The sequence below is a fragment of the Bos grunniens genome, chromosome X, assembly GCF_055505025.1.
Source record: "Bos grunniens cultivar Pamir isolate PY7600 chromosome X, Bosgru_T2T1.0, whole genome shotgun sequence".
Classification (NCBI taxonomy): domain Eukaryota; kingdom Metazoa; phylum Chordata; class Mammalia; order Artiodactyla; family Bovidae; genus Bos; species Bos grunniens.
In genome coordinates this window covers 42,982,203-43,003,422 of record NC_141194.1, presented here as the reverse complement: position 1 = coordinate 43,003,422, position 21,220 = coordinate 42,982,203, and the positions used below count along the sequence as shown (strand labels likewise).

The 21,220-nt window shown below is 42.2% G+C and overlaps 1 protein-coding gene across 3 annotated transcripts in view; it reads left to right on the top strand.

Moving 5' to 3' along the window:
• The window catches only part of EFHC2 (EF-hand domain containing 2), a 238,223-nt gene that overhangs the window by 127,790 nt on the left and 89,213 nt on the right, over positions 1 to 21,220 (top strand). For all 3 annotated transcript variants that reach the window (XM_086386696.1, XM_086386695.1, XM_086386694.1), the window contains exons 9-11: positions 9,456 to 9,598; positions 12,084 to 12,280; positions 15,014 to 15,144. In XM_086386696.1, the coding sequence (XP_086242822.1) occupies positions 9,456 to 9,598; positions 12,084 to 12,280; positions 15,014 to 15,144 (471 nt within the window). The remainder of the gene's footprint in view (positions 1 to 9,455; positions 9,599 to 12,083; positions 12,281 to 15,013; positions 15,145 to 21,220) is intronic.

Below are 21,220 nucleotides of genomic sequence, written 5' to 3'. Positions count from 1 at the left end.
ACTTTGCCAACAAAGGTCCGTCTAGTCAAGGCTATGGTTTTTCCGGTAGTCATGTATGGATGTGAGAGTTGGACTACAAAGAAAGCTGAGCACTGAAGAATTGATGCTTTTGAACTGTGGTGTTGGAGAAGACTCTTGAGAGTCCCTTGGACTGCAAGGAGATCCAGCCAGTCCATCCTAAAGGAGATCAGTCCTGGATGTTCATTGGAAGGACTGATGTTGAAGCTGAAACTCCAATATTTTGGCCACCTGATGCAAAGTGTTGACTCATTGGAAAAGACCCTGATGCTGGGAAAGATTGAGGGCAGGAGGAGAAGGGGACAACAGAGGATGAGATGGTTGGATGGCATCACCAACTCGATGGACATGGGTTTGGGTGAACTCTGGGAGTTGGTGATGGACTAGGAGGCCTGGTGTGCTGCAGTTCATGGGGTCATGAGGAGTCGGACACAACTGAGTGAACTGAACTGAACTGATGGACACTGACATTTGAATATCATATAGTTTTTACATATCACAAAATATTATTCTTTGAGTATTTTCAACCATTTAAAAACGTAAAAACCATTCTTAGCTCACAGGCCATATAGAAACAGGTGACTGGCTGTATTTGGCCCATAGGCTGTAGTGGCTTCCGTGATTTATAACTGTTTTATAGAATGTTAATTGATTTTAATTTAAGAGGCTTGGTTGAGTTCAGTAACCACAGATTGCTTATGTGGTGGAATATGATTTCAAAAGAAGGACTTTCAGAAGTGTTCCTAATACATGTGAGGAAAAATCTGCCCCTCAGTCATGTGTATAAATGTGGTACTGCTCATTGCTACTTTTTGCTTCTGTAGGAAATGGAGCTCCGGAGAAAGAAGTTGTGGTAGGAAGAGGAAGAGGGGTCGGAAAATGTTGCAGAGGCTTGAATAGGATGCAGACTAAACACTGAAGTCTTACATGAGGGGCATAATGGATCAGGAGAACCTGTGGAGAAAAAAGATAAAGAGAACATGGAGTAAGAGCAGGAGAAGGAAAACAACAAGGCATCACCCTGAATTTGATCAAATTCAATGGCATGAGATGCCATTGTAGAATATTTTGAGGTGGAGAGAACAGTTTTGGTATCGCGGTAAACATGGTAAAAATGCATTAAGAATTGTGTAGAGTGTCTGAAAGGCTATGTTTGCCTTGACATGATGCCCTTTGTCTTTTAAGAAGTAATCTTTTATTTGTAAGGACTTGGGAGTTTTGTTTTTAAGTTTCAGAGTTGATACTGCTCAAAGTGTGGTCCCCACACTTTGTGGTCTGTGTCTCACCCCAGACTTACTGAGGCCCAGTCTCTGGGGGTGGGGCCTGGCTCTGTGTTTTAACAAGACATCCAGGGGTTTCTGGTGATGGGCACCAGGGTTTGAGAACCACTAATTTCAGATCACATAAGAGGGACACCAACTCATACTCCATCCTCCCTTGTAGATAGCAGTATTTATGTGAAGTTCCAGGGCAGGACTTTTGATGGATTGTTGTTGTTGTTCACTCACTAAGTCACGTCTGACTCTTTGTGATCCCATGAACTGCAGCATGCCAGGCTCCCCTGCTTTTCACTGTCTCCTGGAGTTTGTTCAAATTCATGTCCATTGAGTTGGTGATGCTGTCTAACTAACTCATCCTCGGTTGTCCCCTTCTCTTGCCCTCGATCTTTCCCAGCATCAGGGTCTTTTCCAATGAGTGAGCTCTTTGCATCAGGTGACCAAATTATTGGAGCCTCAGCTTCAGCATCAGTCTTCCCAATGAATGTTCAGCTTTGATTTCCTTTAGGATTGACTGGTTTGATCTCCTTGTGGTCCAAGGGACTTTCAAGAGTCTTCTCCAGCACCACAATTTGAAAGCATCAGTTCTTCATTGCTCAGCCTTCTTTATGGTCCCAGCTCTCATATCTGTACATGACTACTGGAAAAACCATGGCTTTGATGGATACTTTTCACTAACTGCTGTTTTTAAGGGCAACCACGTGAAGGAGGTGGGCAGGAAGAATGTCCCTATTGTAAAAGGAGAGGGAATTTTTCTTATAAGTAAACAGGAGGAAACACGATCCAGGGTGTTGCTTCTGGAATCCAGTGGGAACAGTGTTCCTTGTGGGTAGTTGCCTTAGTCTCTCTTTCTGTCTGCACCACATCAACTTGCCCACAGAGCACTGACTATAGACAGCATTCCATGTTCTTGTCATGCTGTTGTGGCTGGAGAACAGTGGTCCAGGCATGAATAGCTCTAATTTCTTTTCTTTTTGTCCATTGCTCATTCTGTGCCAGGAATATGCTCCTTCTCTCAAGCTCCTCCCACACAGTGACCTTGTTTCCATAGAAACTGGCACACTCAGTTGGAGACTTACACATGAGTTTGAATAACCCAAGGTTTTCAAACCATGAGAACCTTAGGAAGATGATCTCACAAAGCATACAAAGAAAAGTTTCTTAATGCAAATAAATAAACTGTCAATTGAGACGTGCAACACACATGATGTGTATTGATGATATATATTGCTATTAAAATTGTACTTGTGTTCATTGTTGTATGAGGTTAACAGTCATCTATGGTGAGTCACTGGAGAGAGATAGTTTCAGATCAAAGCATATGAGGTTTTTTTTTTTGATGGAATGGAGACTTATTGTCTGGGTAAAAATTCACTGTGGTGCCTGCTGGGTACATTGGCCAGTCTGACTTGGGAGAACCAGAAAAATATCTTTCTCATTGCACCTGGCTGAATTAGTTATTTTGTTTTCTGTGTGCTCACAATACTCTGCTGATCATACTTATAATAATAATAATAATATTACTAGTAAAAAGTAGTTTGTGGTTATGATGTGCTAACTACAATACTTGATCTCATTTAATCCTCAAAACAACCTCATAAAGTAGATAGAAGGAAATGGCAACCCACTCCAGTGTTCTTGGCTGGAGAATCCCAGGGATGGTGGAGCCTGGTGGGGTGCCGTCTAGGGGGTCGCACAGAGTTGGACACGATTGAAGTGACTTAGCAGCAGTATTGTACCCATTCTTCACATGAAGAAACTGAGGCTCAGAGAGTCTATTCAACTTACCTAATCTCACCTAAAAATTTAGCTAATTTTTAGTTCAGGTAGGATTTGAACCCAGGGAAATCAACTCCTGGAGTTCACCTTTCTTGCCCCAGAATCTGTACATATCATAGTGTGTGGCAGTTACTTGTTTATATATAGACTCAGAGCTTCTTGAGGGCAGGGTCTGGCTTTATTGTTTCTCTTAGAGTTAGAACAGTGCTGCTTGTGTACTTGGGATTCAATAAATATTTTGTCCATAAGAGAAGAGGAATGATAAATAAGTGAGTAAATAAAATGAACATTCACCCTTTTAGTTCTTAATGATGGGTAGAAGAGATGGATGGCTTCCTACCAGAAAGGCTGTTATCCCAGACTTTTGCTATTCATAATCATATAGCATCTAAAGATTCACAATTTAATCTTAATCTCTGACTTGTTTCAGATATTGTCCATCTGTTGTCTCCGTCAGTCATTTATTTTCCTCTTTCCCATCAGTAATAATAAGCCTTCATGTCTCTTCTAACCATAAGACTATAGCTATAGCTATCTTTAAGGTTTTTATTATGTATGTAGCCCTGGGTGAGCCAGTCATTTACCCTCAGTGTGCCAGACACTGATATTGGGGCTTGGGATCAAAACAGACACAGAGCCCTGCCTTCATAGAATTTACATTTTAGCTAGGGGAGGTAGATAATAAACAATAAAGATAATACATAAGTACATTCTCTAGTGTATGGAAGGTATTAAAGTGCCACAAAAAAATTAAGAAGGTAGCTATGAAGAGAATAAATGGGAACTTGGAATGTGGGACTTGAGGAGCAACCTGGGTTTCAATTCTTAAAATAGTTTAAATTGGAGGTTAATTGCTTTACAATATTGTGTTGGCTTCTTCCATACAACAAAGTGAATCAGCCACAAGTACACATATGTCCTCTTCCTCCAGGATGCCCCCCCACCCCTCCAGGTTGTCACAAAGCACCTGGTGTTTTGTGACAACCTGTGTTATACAGAAGCTTCCCACTGGCTATCTGTTTTACACACAGTAGTCATGTATGGATTCGACAATTGGACTGTGAAGAATGCTGAGCGCTGAAGAATTGATACTTTTGAACTGTGGTGTTGGAGAAGACTCTTGAGAGTCCCTTGGACTGCAAGGAGATCCAACCAGTCCATTCTGAAGGAGATCAGCCCTGGGATTTCTTTGGAAGGAATGATGCTAAAGCTGAAACTCCAGTACTTTGGCCACCTCATGTGAAGAGTTGACTCATTGGAAAAGACTCTGATGCTGGGAGGGATTGGGGGCAGGAGGAGAAGGGGATGACAGAGGATGAGATGGCTGGATGGCATCACCGACTCGATGGACGTGAGTCTGAGTGAACTTCGGGAGATGGTGATGGACAGGGAGGCCTGGCGTGCTGCGATTCATGGGGTCGCAAAGAGTCAGACACAATTGAGCGACTGAACTGAACTGAACTGAGTGTGTATATATGTCAGTGCTACTCTCTGAATTTGTCCCACCCTCTCCTTCCGCTATGTCCAAAGTCTGTTCTCTGTGTCTGTATCTCTATTCCTGCTCTGAAAATAGGTTCATCAGTACCATTTTTCTAGATTCTGTATATATGCATTAATTTACAAAATTTTTCTCTTTCTGACTTTACTCTGTATAACAGGCTCTAGGTTTATTCACCTCATTAGAACTGACTCAGATGTGTTCCTTTTTATGGCTGAGTAATATTCCATTGTATTAATATATATGTACCACAACTTCTTTACCCGTTCATCTGCCAGTGGACATCTACCAGAAAGACAAACAACCCAATCAAAAAGTGGGAGGAAGACTTAAGCAGACTTTTCTCCAAACACATGAAAAGATGCTCACCATCACTCATTATTAGAAAAATGCAAATGAAAATTACAGTGAGGTATCACCTCACACCAGTCAGGATGTCCATCATCAAAAAATCTACAAACAGTAAATGCTTGTTTCAATTTTAAACAGTGTGGTTTGGATAGACCTTACTGAGGAGAGGAAACATGTACTAGGCAGAAGGAACAGTCAGTGTAAAAATGCTGAGTAAGGAGCAGGCTTGGGATGTTCAAAGAATAGGCAGGAGGCTGACAAGGATAGACAAGATGAGTAACAGGCAGGGTAGACAGATTAAGAGAAGTAATGGGCAATCAGATCACATAAGGCCTTGCAGACCGTTGTAAGGATTCTTTTGACTTCAGGTGATAAGGGTACTCATTGGGAGATTTGAGCAGAGAAGTGACTTGATCTGATTTATGTATTCAAAGCATGACTCCAGATGCAGTGTTGAGCATAGAGTGTAGAAGGGCAATGGTGGAAGTAAAGACCAGTTAAAACAAGACTGTAGTAGTCCCAAGAGAAAAGTTATGATGGCTCCATCAGGGTGAGTGCCATGAAAATGATGAGAAATAGCAGATTCTAGAAATATTTTTGAAGGTTGAACCAGTAAGATTTCCTGGCAGATTGGATACAACAGGAGATAAAAATGACTCCCAAGATTTCTCCAACTGGAAAGATGGAGTTGCTATCTATTGAGATGAGAAAGACTGTAGTTAGAGTAGGTTTGTGTCAAGAGCAGAAGTTCAGTTTGAAACAAGTTAAGTTTGAGGTGTCAGATATCAAGTAGAGATATTGAGGTGGCGGCTGGATATGAGTCTGGGATTTGGGAGAGAGTTCTGAGCTAGAGACAGAACTTTGGAAATCATCCACATGTAGATAGTATTTAAAACATGAGACTAGAAGGGATCACTGAAGGAGTGAATATACACAGAGAAGTGGATGACTAAGTTATTCCTTGTTATCCTTGGGACACCCCAAATTAAGATATCGAGGAAAAGAAGAGGAACTATTGAAGGATACTGAAAAGAAGCAAGCAAGGAGGTAGGAGAAAAACCAAGAGAATATAGGATCCTGGAAGCCAAGTGAAGCAAGAGTGTCATGGAAGAAGGAATGATCATTTATACCAACTGCTGCTGATTGGTCAAGTTAGGCACAAAAGTGGACCATTGGAATTGGCATTGTGGAGATCACTGTTGACTTTGACAAGGGTTGTTTAGGCAAAGGTTGTTTAGAACAAACCTAATGGAAGTGGATTTAAGAGAATGGGAGAAGAATTCAAGACAGTGATTATAAGTAACTCTGGGCTGTGTGGAGAAAAGATTAAGACATAGCTGCTGGACTTAGGAATTTATCATTTGTTTTGAGACAGTGGGAACCACCACATTAAAAAAACAGTCAAGGATACAAGTCTATACAATGCTAAATCAGGTGTTACAGATAATATTTGGTACAGGAGGCATGAGTAGGTGATCAGCTGGGTAGGCAGCCATGGTCACGGAGAGCTCTACTGATTGAGGCCCAAATAGATGGGCAGGATTCTGGACAGGAATAAGAAAGGATGAGAGTGTACCCTGGGGGAGGGGATGACACAAAGCAAAAGGCTGGATATAGAAACAAGCTCAGTGTGGGGCGCTAAGTGAAGTGACTATGTGATTTGAGTAGAGAATGTTATAGGCAGTCATGACAAATAGGTGTGTGTGTGTGTCTGTGTGTGTGTGTATGTCTGAACTAGACCATTAATGGCCCAGAAAGCCAGACTAAGCAGTCTAGGTGGTATGATCGGAAGCAGGGAAAATGCTAAATTTTTTCTGAGTGCTGGGTGTATTGTGATAAAAAGAGTGTTTAGAGAACTTTGATAACTAGCTTATTAGTCAAATATCTGAAGATAACCTGCAAGTGTTTTTTTAAAGCATGCTCTGGGGATGATTTCATAAGAATCTCTTGGGGAGCTTATTAAAAATGTAGGTTTCTGGAGCTGCAAGTGAACTACTGAATCCATATCTCTAGGAGTGGGACTCTGGATTCTGTATATTTAACAAGCTCCCCGTGTGACTTTCACACATGACAACGTTTGTGAATGATCTTGCTTGAGTAGACTGTAGTGTTTAGTTCATTTTAGTCACTCAGTCAGGTCCGACTCTTTGTGACCCCATGGACTGCAACACACCTACAGATTGTAGTATAAATAAAGATTTTGCTTGAGTAGATTGTATTCCTGGTTGACAAGCTGTCTAAAACACCAAAATTACGTTTAAAAAGGCATATTAAACATGAAAAATCCATACTTAACATCCACACTTGTAAATTTATGTAAGTTCTAGGAAGCTAAATTTGCAGTTGTGTTCATTTGGCCTGACTTTAGACCTCATTCAGTTGTTTCAAGGATATTTCGGGCATCTGTAAAAGTATGGGTCTTTCATGAGAGGGGGGGTTACCAAATCTGTTTGTTACTTTTAAGTCCAATTATGTACCAGAAAAGATGGTTGAAAAGGTATAGCTGTCCCTTCCCTGTGCTGTATGAGGTCTGTCTGAAGCCTGGGAAACTAGGGACTAAGAAAACAGCTCTGGAGATCTGGCTGTTTTGCCAGGGCTGCCCTGGGGCTAGCCCCCATATTGCTACTTTCCATCTCACTTGAGGCCTCAAGCTGGGAATCATGGAGCCATGCTTTTTCAATCCTGCCTCCTTGGACAGAGAAAAACACCTTCTGCCTCTGTAAATCAGAAATATATATATATATTTTTTTTGGTCTGTTTCTTTATAAATCACTGTGACTGAAAGGAAAGAATGACTTTCGGCATTGGAGACTGAAAGTGAGGACCTCTCTTGTGACAGGGAAGGGATGAAGTACATGGTTTATTTTACTCTGTTCCTGCTTGGGGTATTGATTTTGATTATCAGAGCCTTCCCAAAGAGTTTAGTGTTTGTCATGAATCTGCCTGCAATGCAGGAGATACAAGAGATGCGAGTTTGATCCCCAGGTTGGGAAGATCCCCTGGAGGAGAAAATGGCAACCCACTCGAGTATTCTTGTCTGAAAAATCCCATGGACAGAGTAACCTGGAGGGCTACAGTCTGTGGGGTCGTGAAGAGTTGGAGACGACTGAGTGACTAAGCATAGCACAGCACCACCTTTCACTAGCTAATATCCATAAACATACTTCTGCTGACAGACCATAAATTAATTTATTCCATAACCAGGCAGTCAATTTGGGGAACTTTAGGTTCTAGAATTTGATCTCATCATCAGTCTTCAAGACTATTCTATTCACACATTGAATTCTAAGTGCAAATTCCAGTCTACATGGATCTTATAACAACTTTCTACAAACATTTATTAAGTACTTAGAATGCAAAAAAAAAATGTTGTATTAGACACCGATTAATAAGATGCAGTCCTTGCCCTCAGAAAAGAGACTTGTAATGGCAACTTATGATATGGGTGATAAGTGTTATGAAAGGTCTGTCATATTTAATATAGCATTTGAAAGGGAAAAGGGAAATTTTCCCTTGAAGGGAGTTAGGGGGCTGCTGGGGAACTGGGAGAGTGACTTAGCAAGGAGACTATGTGAGGTTGGAAGAAACATAAGGAATGGGCTTGAGAAAGTGGGCAGTGAAACGGGGAGGTTGCTTCAGGCACTGGCAAAGCACAGCCTCTTGCCTCCTGGGGCAGCAAGGCCCAGGCGCAGTGCTTCTACTGACATGGTTGCTGTGATTATTGTCCAACCTTGTGAGTAGAGAACATCCATTTAATGCAGATGGTTTGAGCAGTGTGTTTATGACATTTGTTTTGGGTACGTTTTCCCAATGTGTTACCCTGGACGTTTTCCCACTGTGTTAACCTGGACCAATAGGTGTGTGTGTGTGTGTGTGTGTGTGTATGTGTTTGAACCCAGACTATGAATGGCCCAGAAAGCCAGAATGAACAGTCTCGGTGGTATGATCAGAAGCAGGGAAAATGCTAAATTTTTTGAGTGCTGGGTGTATTGTGATAAAAAGAGTGTTTAGAACTCTTTGAAAGAGAACTTTGAAAGAATAAGAGATATTTTAATAAACTGGGAACATGTCTCTGCATATAGATTTAAAGCCCTAAAAGAAAATGGTTGAACTTTTTCAACCTTTGAGAGTTTATGCCAGTGTCTGAAAACCATAGTGCACTTGGATGGGAGGCGGGTGAAAGGAGTCAAGAGTACACACTTCCAGTTATAAAATAAATAAGTCATAGGAATGTGATATATAGCATGGTGACTGTAGTTAATAATACTACAGTACATATTTCAAAGTTGTTGAGAGAATAGATCTTAAAAGCTATCATCACAAGAAAAAAAATTTTGGTGATGAATGTTAACCAGACTTAACTGTGTTGGTCATCTTGCAATATATACAAATATCAGATCGTTGTGTCATACACCTGAAACTAATATTATATGTCAATAAAAATGGCATATATTTTGCAGGATTTTTTACATATGTAATATGCAAAATATTACTTATATAATGCTATAACCTTCATTTTTTCTTCCATTTAGCTATGGCAACATAAGCAATACACTCCGGTTTTTTGCAAAACTAATCACACATAAATGTGCTGATGTGGAAAGGATGTTTGTTATTTCATATTTTCTCAGTGATGACACAATTTCAGTGTTTGAACCCATAGAGAGGAATTCAGGTAAGAGACATACTACCCATAGCAATTTCCTCAGAACAGTGAACTGTCTCTTCATGTTGAAAGTTATGGAATATAATCTCATTTTTATAGCCTAGATGATCTAAGAGAGTGGCTTTCTTTCTTTTTTTTTAACCACTAAAAGTTCATTTTACAAAGACCTCTTAAATGGGAACTCAGACATATAAAATGGTAAAAGAGGAATAGTTTTGGTTGGCTCAGGACTGGGGGACTCAAGACACCTCCTTTTTGACACTGTCCCCATTTCCTTTGTGGTCTCTGAGGCACCTCTGTGGAATCCAGTGGCTTCAAAATTATGGTCTGGCTGCCACAAATTCTGTGTACAGCTAGCAAGACAAGAATAAAATCTGTATTTGTGATAATATCACTTACAAAATAAGACAAGAATCCCCGATTAACAAATTTAATCTTCAGAGTCTATTTCCCTCTGGCTGTTGAGGCCGGTGCCAAGGTTCCAGCACCAAGGCCCATGGGATGGCCTTGCTGCAGTGCACTGATAGGGTGGCCATTGCTGAGGAAAGCTATTGATTTTGACTTACCAAATTATGGAACTGTAGGGCTCTATCCTTTGTCTCAACATGTTTACAATTTTTATCAGTGCTGAAGATACACGTTCGGGAAGAATAGTCCATGGTGTACTTGGTTAACCGGCTCTCTGAAAAAAATTTAAAAGCTCTATTTTGTACCATTTGTCAATTTCCATGATGTAAATACCCAAACCATGGCCAGTTTCAAGCAACCAACAGTTTAACAACTGGCTTTCCAAATCCCTGAACATTAAACTATCAGTCCTTATGAGCTGGTAGGAGCCGCTCAGTACACCAATGAATCACGAATAATTTGTATAAGTAAGTCAGGCTCCACTTATACAGATTTGAATAATGGACCAGATCTTAAAATATGAAGTCAAATAGGGATGACTATAAAGTAATGCTCCTGAAAGTCAAAAAATCACCTCTGTACATCTAGAATAGGGATGATATGGCTAAACAAATTGCAACATTCATAAAACAGGATGATAGCAGTCAACTAGAAGCTTACTGGTAATAACAGCAGCCCTGGCTGAATACCTTCTGTTATCCTTATAAGACTTTTATGAGGTTAAGTCTTGTGTTAATGTAGGTCCTTAAGAGGCAAAGCCCAAGATGAGGTTAAATGTACAAGAGATTTATTAGGGAGATGGCAGGTGAGGGAAAACATGGCAGGAGCCAGAAGATGCCAGGAGTGCTATCAGACTACAGTGTGTGTGTGACTCCTGTGAAGGACAGAGGAAAGAGGAAAAGGGAAGGTCTTAGACCACAGTGAAAGTCTTAAGAAAATTTTGGCAAGGCTGACTGGGCGTTCTGGAGCCAGAGTCACCAGTGCGAGGAACTCCCATCTTGCCTGCCTTAGTCTGCCTACCTTGCTCAGTCATGTGTTGGTAGCAGCCTGTGGGAAGCATGACCTCGGCACAAATATGAGGATAGATTTCAGAACACAGCAGTTGGGGCCTTCTGTCAACTATGTTCCCCACAGCCAGCAATCTGAGAAGTACATTTTCATAGCCCCCCACAAATATTATTCCCATTTTCCAGCGAGAATTTGGAGGGGCTCAGAGAGATTAAATGACTCCTAAAGATCATCCAGCAAGCAAGCGACAGAACCAGGATGGACTCCAGCTCTCTTTGGCTACAAAGCCTAAGTCTTTCTGCCACTTCTGGTTTCTGAACGTGGTAAAAGCATGAGGAAGCCGCTCCCCAGAGCTCACCTGGTCCCAGGATGTATCCACAGGGTTGGAGATTTCAGTTCAGTATCAGTTAGAAGATAGTGGAGTCCCACGTTTAACTCTGGTCACTGCTTGCCAAAACACAAACAATGCCCAGAAAAGAGCAAAGGAAATGATGAGAATTCTGAGAAGTAAAAAAAAAAAGAATGAAGCATTATTTAAATATTTTGCCTGTAGAAACAAAGAGTTAAGGGAACTCCTATTGTTATCTTCAATTAAGTAACGCCTTTCCAGAAATGGGGCATCTTTACATTTCATCTGTATGTCAGAAGATGTATATAAGACATCATCTGGGACAAATAGGTGGAAATAAACTCAGGTGAGAAATTTTCTACCTAATACAGTTCAGGCAGGCTCAGAAGATGTTCCTGTTGTATCCGTTTCCAGGATGCTTCTGGACATAGACCAAGTCCTCACTAAATGTTTATTTAAGTGTTTGGATTGGGAAGGGAGAGGATGGAGGAAAGAAAAGGCTGGAATGCCATACCACTTTTCTTCTTTATACACTCACCTGGAAGTCTCATTTCTTCACCCACTGCCTCATTCTTCTTCCCTTAAAGACTGACTATACATAGTATGAGTTCACAAGTTCACAGCTAAGTTCTGTGGTCTGTGTTTGAGCATGAAGTATCTCTAAAGGCAAGTTGTCTGGTTCTTTGAGGAACAAAACCTACTCATTAACTTTTTTCTCCTTTTCTACAGGGTATACTGGAGGGATGTTCTTAAAAAGAGTTCGTGTTAAGAAGCCTGGACAAGAAGTCTTTAAAAGTGAATTCTCGGAATATATCAAGGCTGAGGAGCTGTATGTTGGAGCCAAAGTGAACGTGAATGGCTACCTCTTTTTTTTGGTCAATGCTGATGAGTATACCTTGAACTACATGGAGAGGAATTCAGATAAGGTGAACTCACTTGGTATAATTCTTGACTTTGCCCCTCAGCACTCTGCAGTCTGTGTTTTCCTTACTCCAGGCCTTTTCTTCTTTGCCTTGCAACCAATTTTACATTGTGCATTCACACATGTGGGCATGAATAATGGATCTGCATGATTTGGCTGCAGGTCCCATCACAGAGGCCAGGGCCTGGTCTCCTCTGTTTATGTGCTGGGTTTGCTGCTGCCCAGCATCACGGATGCCAGGTGCAGGCAGGAGGCAGGCCCAGGGTTGAATCAAGTTTCCTGGGTTTTCTGCTGATGCTGACAGTGTTTTCAGAAAGAAATTCAGCAATGATCTGAAAGGAAGAAAACCTGGTGCCACACACTGTGCTGTCTCAGTTAATTGGCACAGGCCTGCAAAGAAGGCAAAGACCTGAACAAACAGAAACCCCAAGGGAACCTGATAGTTGCTGGGGTTGCAACTTCCCATAACAGGAGCCACGGGAGGCCTAAATGAGACTCCAAGGACAAATTGGCAACAGTGAGCTCCACAAGTTTTTCCATTTGAAATGAGATGGCACATGGGTACTATTACTGAAAGTACTATTATGATAGTGCTGTTCACTGAAAACATGTTGACAAAACCTTGATTTTAAGTGTGGATGAGTTCCATGTGCCAGCATGTATATTTCAGAACCAAGGCCTACTATTAAAGAATCTATCTAGAAACTATTTTCAAAGTCTGCCTGTAAATAATAATACTTCTGTGCCAATTATATAGATACAGTGCCAGTTCCATTTCATTTCATGTCAAATGCTCAGGGAGATGTCGCTAGGATCAGTCTCTGTGTACAACACATTACCTGGATCAGTTTGGGTCCTCTGAGAAGCAGATCCCAAGACAGAATGATAAAGAGTCGGACACGACTGAGCGACTGAACTGAACTGAACTGAGAAGCAGATCCCAAAACGGAATGATACATGCAAGAGATGTATTGGGGGAAATGTGTATGAAGGATAAAGGAGGGAGCAGGAGTAGGTGGGGAGACTGAGATGTAGATCTGACCCCTGAGAAAGGAGAGGGAAGGAAGGAGGATGGGGGTGAGAAGAACCTCAGACACATTGCAGCCAGGTTCACGGCAAGCCCCAGAGCACACACTATGCATCAGAGAAATCCCATGTTAGGCAGGAATGGCCCAGCTCTGGCGCCTCCGTCCTGCTCAGTCACTGGATGGGAAGAGTCTGGGGAGACTGGCCTCTGGGGGAATCTCTGAAAGCTGCAGTGCTCCAGTGACCTGAAGGTGCAGCAGCAGGGGACTGTCTGCTAATAGAACTTGTCTCTCTTGAGGGTAGGCCAGGGTAGCACCCTCCGGGGCTGCCACACCACCTCTCCATTTGCAGCGTTAGGAACTTGAACCAGCACAATACCAGGAATGGGTAGCTCTTTGAAAGCACTGAATTCAGGTGAGGGGCTCAGTAATAGGGCAGTTAAATTTCTGGAGACCAGCAGGCTTGGCCAGGAAACTTGACTCCTTAAAAGCTGAGGGGCCTTAGACATGTGCCTTCCCTTTCCTCATCTTTAAAATGGGAGTACCAACGGTGCCTATTTCAGAGAGTTGCTGTGTAGATGCGGTAATCTGTTTTAAGTGCTTAGCTCTGTGTGGCCCATAGGAGATGGAGTCAGTGTACAGTTTACAATAGCTATCGTAATTAGGGCTCCATTTTTAAACACAGTGCAAACCTGTACTTTAATATAAAATATATATAGCATGAATATGTATGTGTGTGTGTGTGTATATATATATACATATATATATATATATATATGTATGTATGTATGTATATATGAGACATTAAGGGCTTTTATCCTTTCCAAAAAAGAAAAGCAAGGTAGGACATTATCTAGTATCAGCATCCCAGGTAAAAACTGTAGTTTCTTAACGCTACCTTTAACAAGGACATTCTAAGCAGAGAAAGATTAATGTCAGTCTGAGGGGTCTTTTTGTAAGAGCTAATAGATCCTATCATGGAAATAGATGAAATCAAAAAAAGGGAAGGAATGCCACTGACCTGCTCCCCCGCCTCCCCACAAACCCCCTGGTGGCAGAGGGGGAACTTTACGTTAAGTTACCATCAACGTTTTTATTTCCACAATGAGTCTTTTCTAGCTCTTTGCTCTAATATAATTACTTATATTATAATGTCAGTATTATTACTTATAGCCTTGTGCTTTACTTGATCGAATAAGAAGTATTCTTACAGAGTCAAAAACCAAATCACAGTATAGGAGACAGGTACTGGGGGTCTCCTGGGGGGGTGAATGTAGGGGACCGCAGTGCCTGTAGACCTTTGGCACCCATCCTCTCTCTGCTCAGGGTATTTACCTGGTGGCCGATGATTCCAGGGGTCCCACTCTAAAGTTCTGGAGAAAATGGGGATCCACTTACACAACGTTGAATCCCCATTCTCTCCATTAGGCCCTCCCAACATGGTGGGCCAGAGTCCAAGGGTCAAAGGGAGGAGGCTGAGGTGAAAGTAGCGGTTCTTTTCTGATTCCTGTAACCCGCTGTCCTGTAAGCTCATTTCTCTCAGATCTGGGCCTGTGCTAATGTCACTCGTTGTCCCAGAGCCTTAGCTGAAGAAATACAAATCTAGTCATGTCTTCTTTGAGTTGGTTTCTGTGGAAAGACATAGCCAGCTTTGCTGGCCACCAGAAAGGTTGGGCTCCCTATCTTAAATGTCTGTCTTTTCCTCCTCCTAGTTTCCCCTGAGCAGCATTGAACTTGTCATACAAAAGTTAAAAGAAGAAGAATGCAAATCCAGAGAGCTCAAGCAGGTGTTTACAGCTGCTGATTGTATGCACACAAAGATGGTGGATTTTAATACATTCAGGTAAGCCATAGACTGCTAGCAGTTATCTCATTGTCCAAAGAACAGAAATGATGTTTTCTTCCCAAGTGTTTCTTCATTAATTTACTACATACTATTTTTTAAAATTAAGAATTGGTATTTCTTTACGTTTTACTTCGTGATCAAGTTTTGCCCATTTCTAGTGAATTTTATATATTTGCATATAAAAGAAATTCCTAGGGGAGAACAGAGAGACAAAAGCAGTGTAAGTCAGTTGGACACAGTGTCTTGTGAGTCATGCAGGGCATTGAAGGACCAGGGGAGTGCCAGGAAGGCTGCATCTGTATGAGAAAGGCTGAACGCAGTGCAGCTCAGAGCACCCCCACCCTTCGAAGTGTGAGGAATGAAGAAGCGACGTCTCCCTAAGAATGCCATCCAGTTGGAAAAGATAGAAGAGACTTCACTGATTATCAGAGAACAGGTGCTGTGCATTCATCTGTGTGTATGTATGCTCACAAACATGTTAAGTACTTAGACATGAAAATGTAGAAATTTGAAGGGTAAATATAGGACAGAAGTTAGAAGTACTATAAGAAATCATGAACAATAGAGATTTTTCTCTAAGGTTAAGCTTGAATTTCTAGGACTGTCCAGTGACTGAACTAGGCAAATTTCCAAAGAGCAGAAACACAGGGAAATTCAAATTCAGGGCCTGGTACAATTGTGAGATTTCTTAGCCTGAAAACAAAGTGAATGGAGCGTTTAGAAGAATGTAAATTAAATCATGGATGGAGGACAAAGGGGACTTTCTCTTTAGGCTGAGAATTCTGGCTCCTAAAAACAATAGTGGCTAAAAGCTATATAGGAAACTCGGCTTGATGCAGTCAAGATGCGGCTGAGAAATGAAGATGTGAGCCCGGGGGAGCGTGGCAGGGAGGTCTTTCTGATTCTGTCTGGGGTTGCCTGTTGCATCGATACCTGGTGACCCAAGCCCTCCATGAGGCCCACAGTGTCCCTGGAGCTCATTTGTTCCTTCAACAAAGCTCTTTTGTATCTCCAAAACGTTCTTTTGAGAGCAGCAGTCAGAGGACATATTTTTATTGTTTAGAATTCCCAAGCTTCTGGGATCAATAAGAATTTATCGTTCTTTGTTATTGTTCATGGCAGTACACATGTTCCTGGCCTTTTGGCAAATAAATGAAGGATGGGGTGAAGGGCATAGACAATTACTCAGGCCGAGGACTAATGGATAGCAGTGGAGGGGAAAACAAATTTCCATCAGAAATGAGGGAGTGGTTTTGTTTTATTATTTTGTGTTCTTTACAAAAGCATCCATTCTCCTTGTACTCTAGCAGTGTCTATTGGAAACACTTTAGTGAGTTTATGGGGCTTTGGGGGAAGCACGTAGGCCAGGCAGGAGATCCAAGGAGGGTAAGTTGCCCCATGGATGGAGGCCTGACCCTAATTGTGGGTGGAATAAAGGACGGCCATGCCGTGTGATTGGAGGGTGACCTCAAGGCACCCAAAGCTTGGAAAGAACAACTGCGAATATTTAGGGCGTCTCCTAGCCAAAAATTCCTTAGGATGGAAATCATATCAGGCCATACGTGGCTTGAAAAACCCTTCAGTGGCTTGCGCTCGTCCTTACAATAAGATTCAAACGTTTCATTGCAGCCAGCAGGGCCTTGAGCGCCGCCACTTTGTATTTCCAGCGTCGCCACTTCTTTTCTTCCCACCCTGTCCTTTGGCCCTGCTGACTGTCACTCACTTTCTCAAACACATTAAGCTCTTTCTGTTCTCCATACCTCTGCACATGCAGTTCTCTCTGCTGGGAATGTCCATACGCCATCCTTTTCATGGCAGATCCTGGGACTCATTGTAAATGCTGCTTCCTCAGAGGCGCTTTCTTTTTGACTATTCTACCTAGCCCCGTGTTTATATTGGGTTGGCCAAAAAGTTTGTTGGCCAACCCAATATTTTTCACTACCCTTGGCACACCTCGTAGTTACTTTATTTAGATAACTGTATTTGGTGTGTGTGTTGTTAAGTGTGTCTTCTCCTCCTAGAGTGTGAGCTTTCTCTAGGAGAAAAGGAGGGGCAGGGTCCTCGACATCCCTATTCACTGTCCTAAAATCAGCACCTTGCACTGGGCTAACTACATATCATAGTTCCTGAATGGAAGAGTGAGATTCTAGGATTATTTTGGAGGAGGGGTGTTCTAGTTTGGAGGTCAGCCCTCTTGGTTGCTCCTCACGCTCTTTCTGGGCAAAGGCAAAGGAACTACATAGTTGCTATCACACCATCTCCTAATTTAATTCTGTGTTTGGAGCTTTAACTAGCAAATATTTTTCTTTTATTTCCATGTGTATATATACGGATATACTCTGGCTCTTCTCACCAGAACATAACCTCTTTGAAGGCAAGGAACTTCTCTTTCTTGTTTTTTTGCTTTAGGCTCATCACTTTTCACCATGCCTTGTTGAGTGGCTTTGTTTTATCCAGTCTGCCCTGCTTTGCCTGTTAGCTGAAGGTTGAGTTCTCCATTTAGCTCCTCAGGCTCAGACCTTTTTCCTGAATTATAGATCTGGAAATATGAAGGCTTTCAGGACATCTCCCCTTTGGATCTCCCTTAGGCCTTCCAAAACAACTTTCCCTAAATTAACCTCATTTGCAGTTGGGGACCCTATCTTGGTAAAGGCCACCAGACTTGTCCCCAGGGCCTGAGCCAGGGTCTACCTTGTCTTTGCCCTCTCCCCTACCTTGACCTCTCCCACCCTCTTGAAATCATATTTCTTAAACGCCTTCTCTCCATCCCCAGCTTCACTGTTGCAGTTTGGCTTTTCATCTTTTCACTACTCTCTTGAAAGCTGCAAAACTGATCTTCTTTTCTTAATGCTCACCCTCCAAAGCTTTGCCAGAATGACCTCCCTAAAGTCTTACCATATTGTTCCTTGGCTCTAGGGCAAATCCCCAACCTGTTAGTGTTTCCTGTGAATTTGGTCATGAGCTGACCCTTGCCAACATCTCTTCCCTTATTTCCATCTCACTCAAAGAATTATTCTTTTGTAGAAGTCACCATTTATCGAGCACTTACCACGGGCCATGCATCATGTTAAATGCTTTTCCTGTATCATCCACTGGTAGCCCCTCTTGAGTTATTTGTTTACTTCCCTGCCTCCACAATTGGCTCCTGCCAAGTACAATAGATGTTTGTTGAATAATTTAATGAAAGGTCCTATTTCTCAAGGAACATTCTATCTAAAGCTTGCAGCAAACAAGTAAATAATTGATTACCTTGTACTGGGAAAGGGAACTCTGTCTCTGACTGTAGGGGTATCAGGGAGATCTAGTCCCAACCCTCACAATTCAAGTGACTTAGGCAACTTGCTTCACCTACTTGCATCTCACTCTTTTGTCCATATAATGATCTCTAAGGCCTCTTTCAGATGCTGACATTCTGAAAACTCTTCAAATGTAGGTTTTATTTTTTTTTAATTTTTAATTGGAAGATAATTGCTTTACAATGTTGTGTTGGTTTCTGCTATGCAACAGTGTGAATCAGTCACTATTATATATGTATCACTTCCTGCTTGTGCCTCCCTCCCTGGTCCCATCCCACCCCTCTAGGTCATCACAGAGTACCAGGCTGGGCTCCCTGTGTCATACAGCAGCTTCCCACTAGCTATCTCTTATACACATGGTAGTGTATATATGTCAGTGCTACTTTTCCAATTCGTCTCACCCTCTCCATTCCCCGCTGTGCCCACAAATTTGTTCTCTACTTCTGTGTCTCCATTTCTTCCCTGTAAGTAGGTTAATCAGTACTACTTTTCTAGATTCCATATGTATGCGTTAATACATGATATTTGTTTTTCTCTTTCTGACTTACTTTACTCTGTATACAGGCTCTAGGTTCATCCACCTCACTACAACTGACTCAAATTCATTCCTTTTTATGGCTAGATAATATTCCATTGTATATATGTACCACATCTTCTTTATTCATCTGTTGGTGGACATCGAGGTTGCTTCCATGTCCTGGCTATTGTAAACAGTGCTGCAATGAACACTGAGAAATGTGTGTCTTTTTGAATTGTGGTTTTCTCAGGGTATATGCCAAGTTGTGGGATTGCTAGATCATATGGTAGTTTTATTCCTAGTTTTTTAAAGAAATCTACATACTATTTTCCATAGTGGCTATATCAATTTACATTCCCACCAACAGTGCGATAGGGTTCCCTTTTCTCCACATCCTCAAGGAAACTATGAACAAGATGAAAAGACAGCCCTCAGAATGGGAGAAGATAATTATAAATGAATCAACTTGACAAAGGATTAATCTCTAAAATATATGAGCAGCTCATAAAGCTCAATATCAGAAAAACAAATAACCCAATCAAAAAGTGGGTGGAAGACCTTAACAGACATTTCTCCAAAGAAGACATACAGATGGCCAGTAAACACATAAAAATATGGCCAACATTGCTGATGATTAGAGAAATGCAAATCAAAACTACAATGAGGTATCACCTGACACCAATCTGAATGGCCATCATCAAAAACTCTGTATAAACAATAAATGTTGGAGAGGATGTGGAAAATGTAGGTTTATAAATACACTTGTAAAATGTTCCCTTTTCATATCTGTATTGAAATGGCAGAGGCAGGAGTGCAGTGTAGGCCTCTGGGCTTCACGTCTGTGGCCCTGCTTCTCTCCCCTACTTACGTACCTGGCCCTCTGAGTATGTACCTGGGCCTCAGAGCCCAGATGCTCTGGACAGTGGTCCAAGCCTTGGGCATTTCCTTTATTCTCAAGGAAACCGTCCAGGCAGGAGCTGATATCCTATCTCTGCATAAGGTGCCATGGTTAATAGTGGATTAGTGGACTAACCTGTGGGCCTTCCTGAGATAATTTGTCTCAAAATGGACCTGAAGAATACAGGGACAGGTGGAAACAGAAGGCAGTTTGGGCAGGGAGCATTTCTTTTCTCCTCGTGGGATTCACTGGTTCTGCTCGGCTGGAACTATTTCTCTGGGACCCGTTTTTCATGGTCTGCCAGATGGGCCTGTGAGCACTGTCAGTTGTTATTAAGGGAGTGCAGAGAGCTGTTCTCAGAGCCTTGATTCCTTGATTCCTGATGGGCAGATTTTAGCAGGGAGCCAGACAGGGACAAGGCTTAGCAGGGCTAGTGTTTTGTACAATTGGAAACATGGGCAGAGTGAGGCTTCTTGATGTGGGCCCTGGACTCTGAACCCCAGGCAACAGCAGCAAGGAGGGCCCTGTGCCAGGGAAGACATGGCCAGTCCCTCCCTCCAGCCACCTCCCCAAGCCTTGGTCTCCCCATCAGAGATGACACCTGCCCCATGTAGCCTGCGTGTATTTTGGATTTCTGCGAGCTCAGTGCTCACTTCTTTTCCCCACCTGGGCTCTAGCCTTAGAGGGCAGGACACATGCCCAGTTCACCCTGGTGTCTTTCCCAAATACTTCCAGCACCCAGTGTCTCAGGCCGCAGTGAATGTAATGAATTATTAAACCATTGTTTCTTAGACTCCTGTTGTCAATTGCAGGATCAAGAGATTTCCTGTGAGTTTCCATGTGATAAATTCCTTCTAAGATTTAGAGCCTCAAGGAAATTTTTGTTCTTGTAAATATAAAATTCTTCCTGAAAGAGGTTATATAATGTAGTAAATAGATCCGATTTTTTACTTGTTTAGTCGCTAAGTCATGTCTGATTCTTTTGCAACCCCATAGACTGTAGCCCACCAGGCTCCTCTGTCCATGGTATTTCCCAGAAAATAATACTTGAATGGGCTGCCATTATCTTCTCCAGGGGATCTTCCTAACCCAGGAATCAAACTCATGTCTCCTGCTTGGCAGGCAGCTTCTTCACCCTAGTGGCTCAGTGGTAAAGAATCAGCCTGCCAGGCAGAAGACCAGGGTTCAATCCCTGCATTGGAAAGATCCACTGGAGAAGGGAATGGCAACCCACTCCAGTATTCTTGCCTGGAAAATCTCATGGATGGAGGAGGCTGGTGGGCTACAGTCCATGGGGTCTCAAGAGTCAGACACGTGCATCCAAATCTCAGCTCTGCCATTTTTCATCCTGATGTCCTTGCA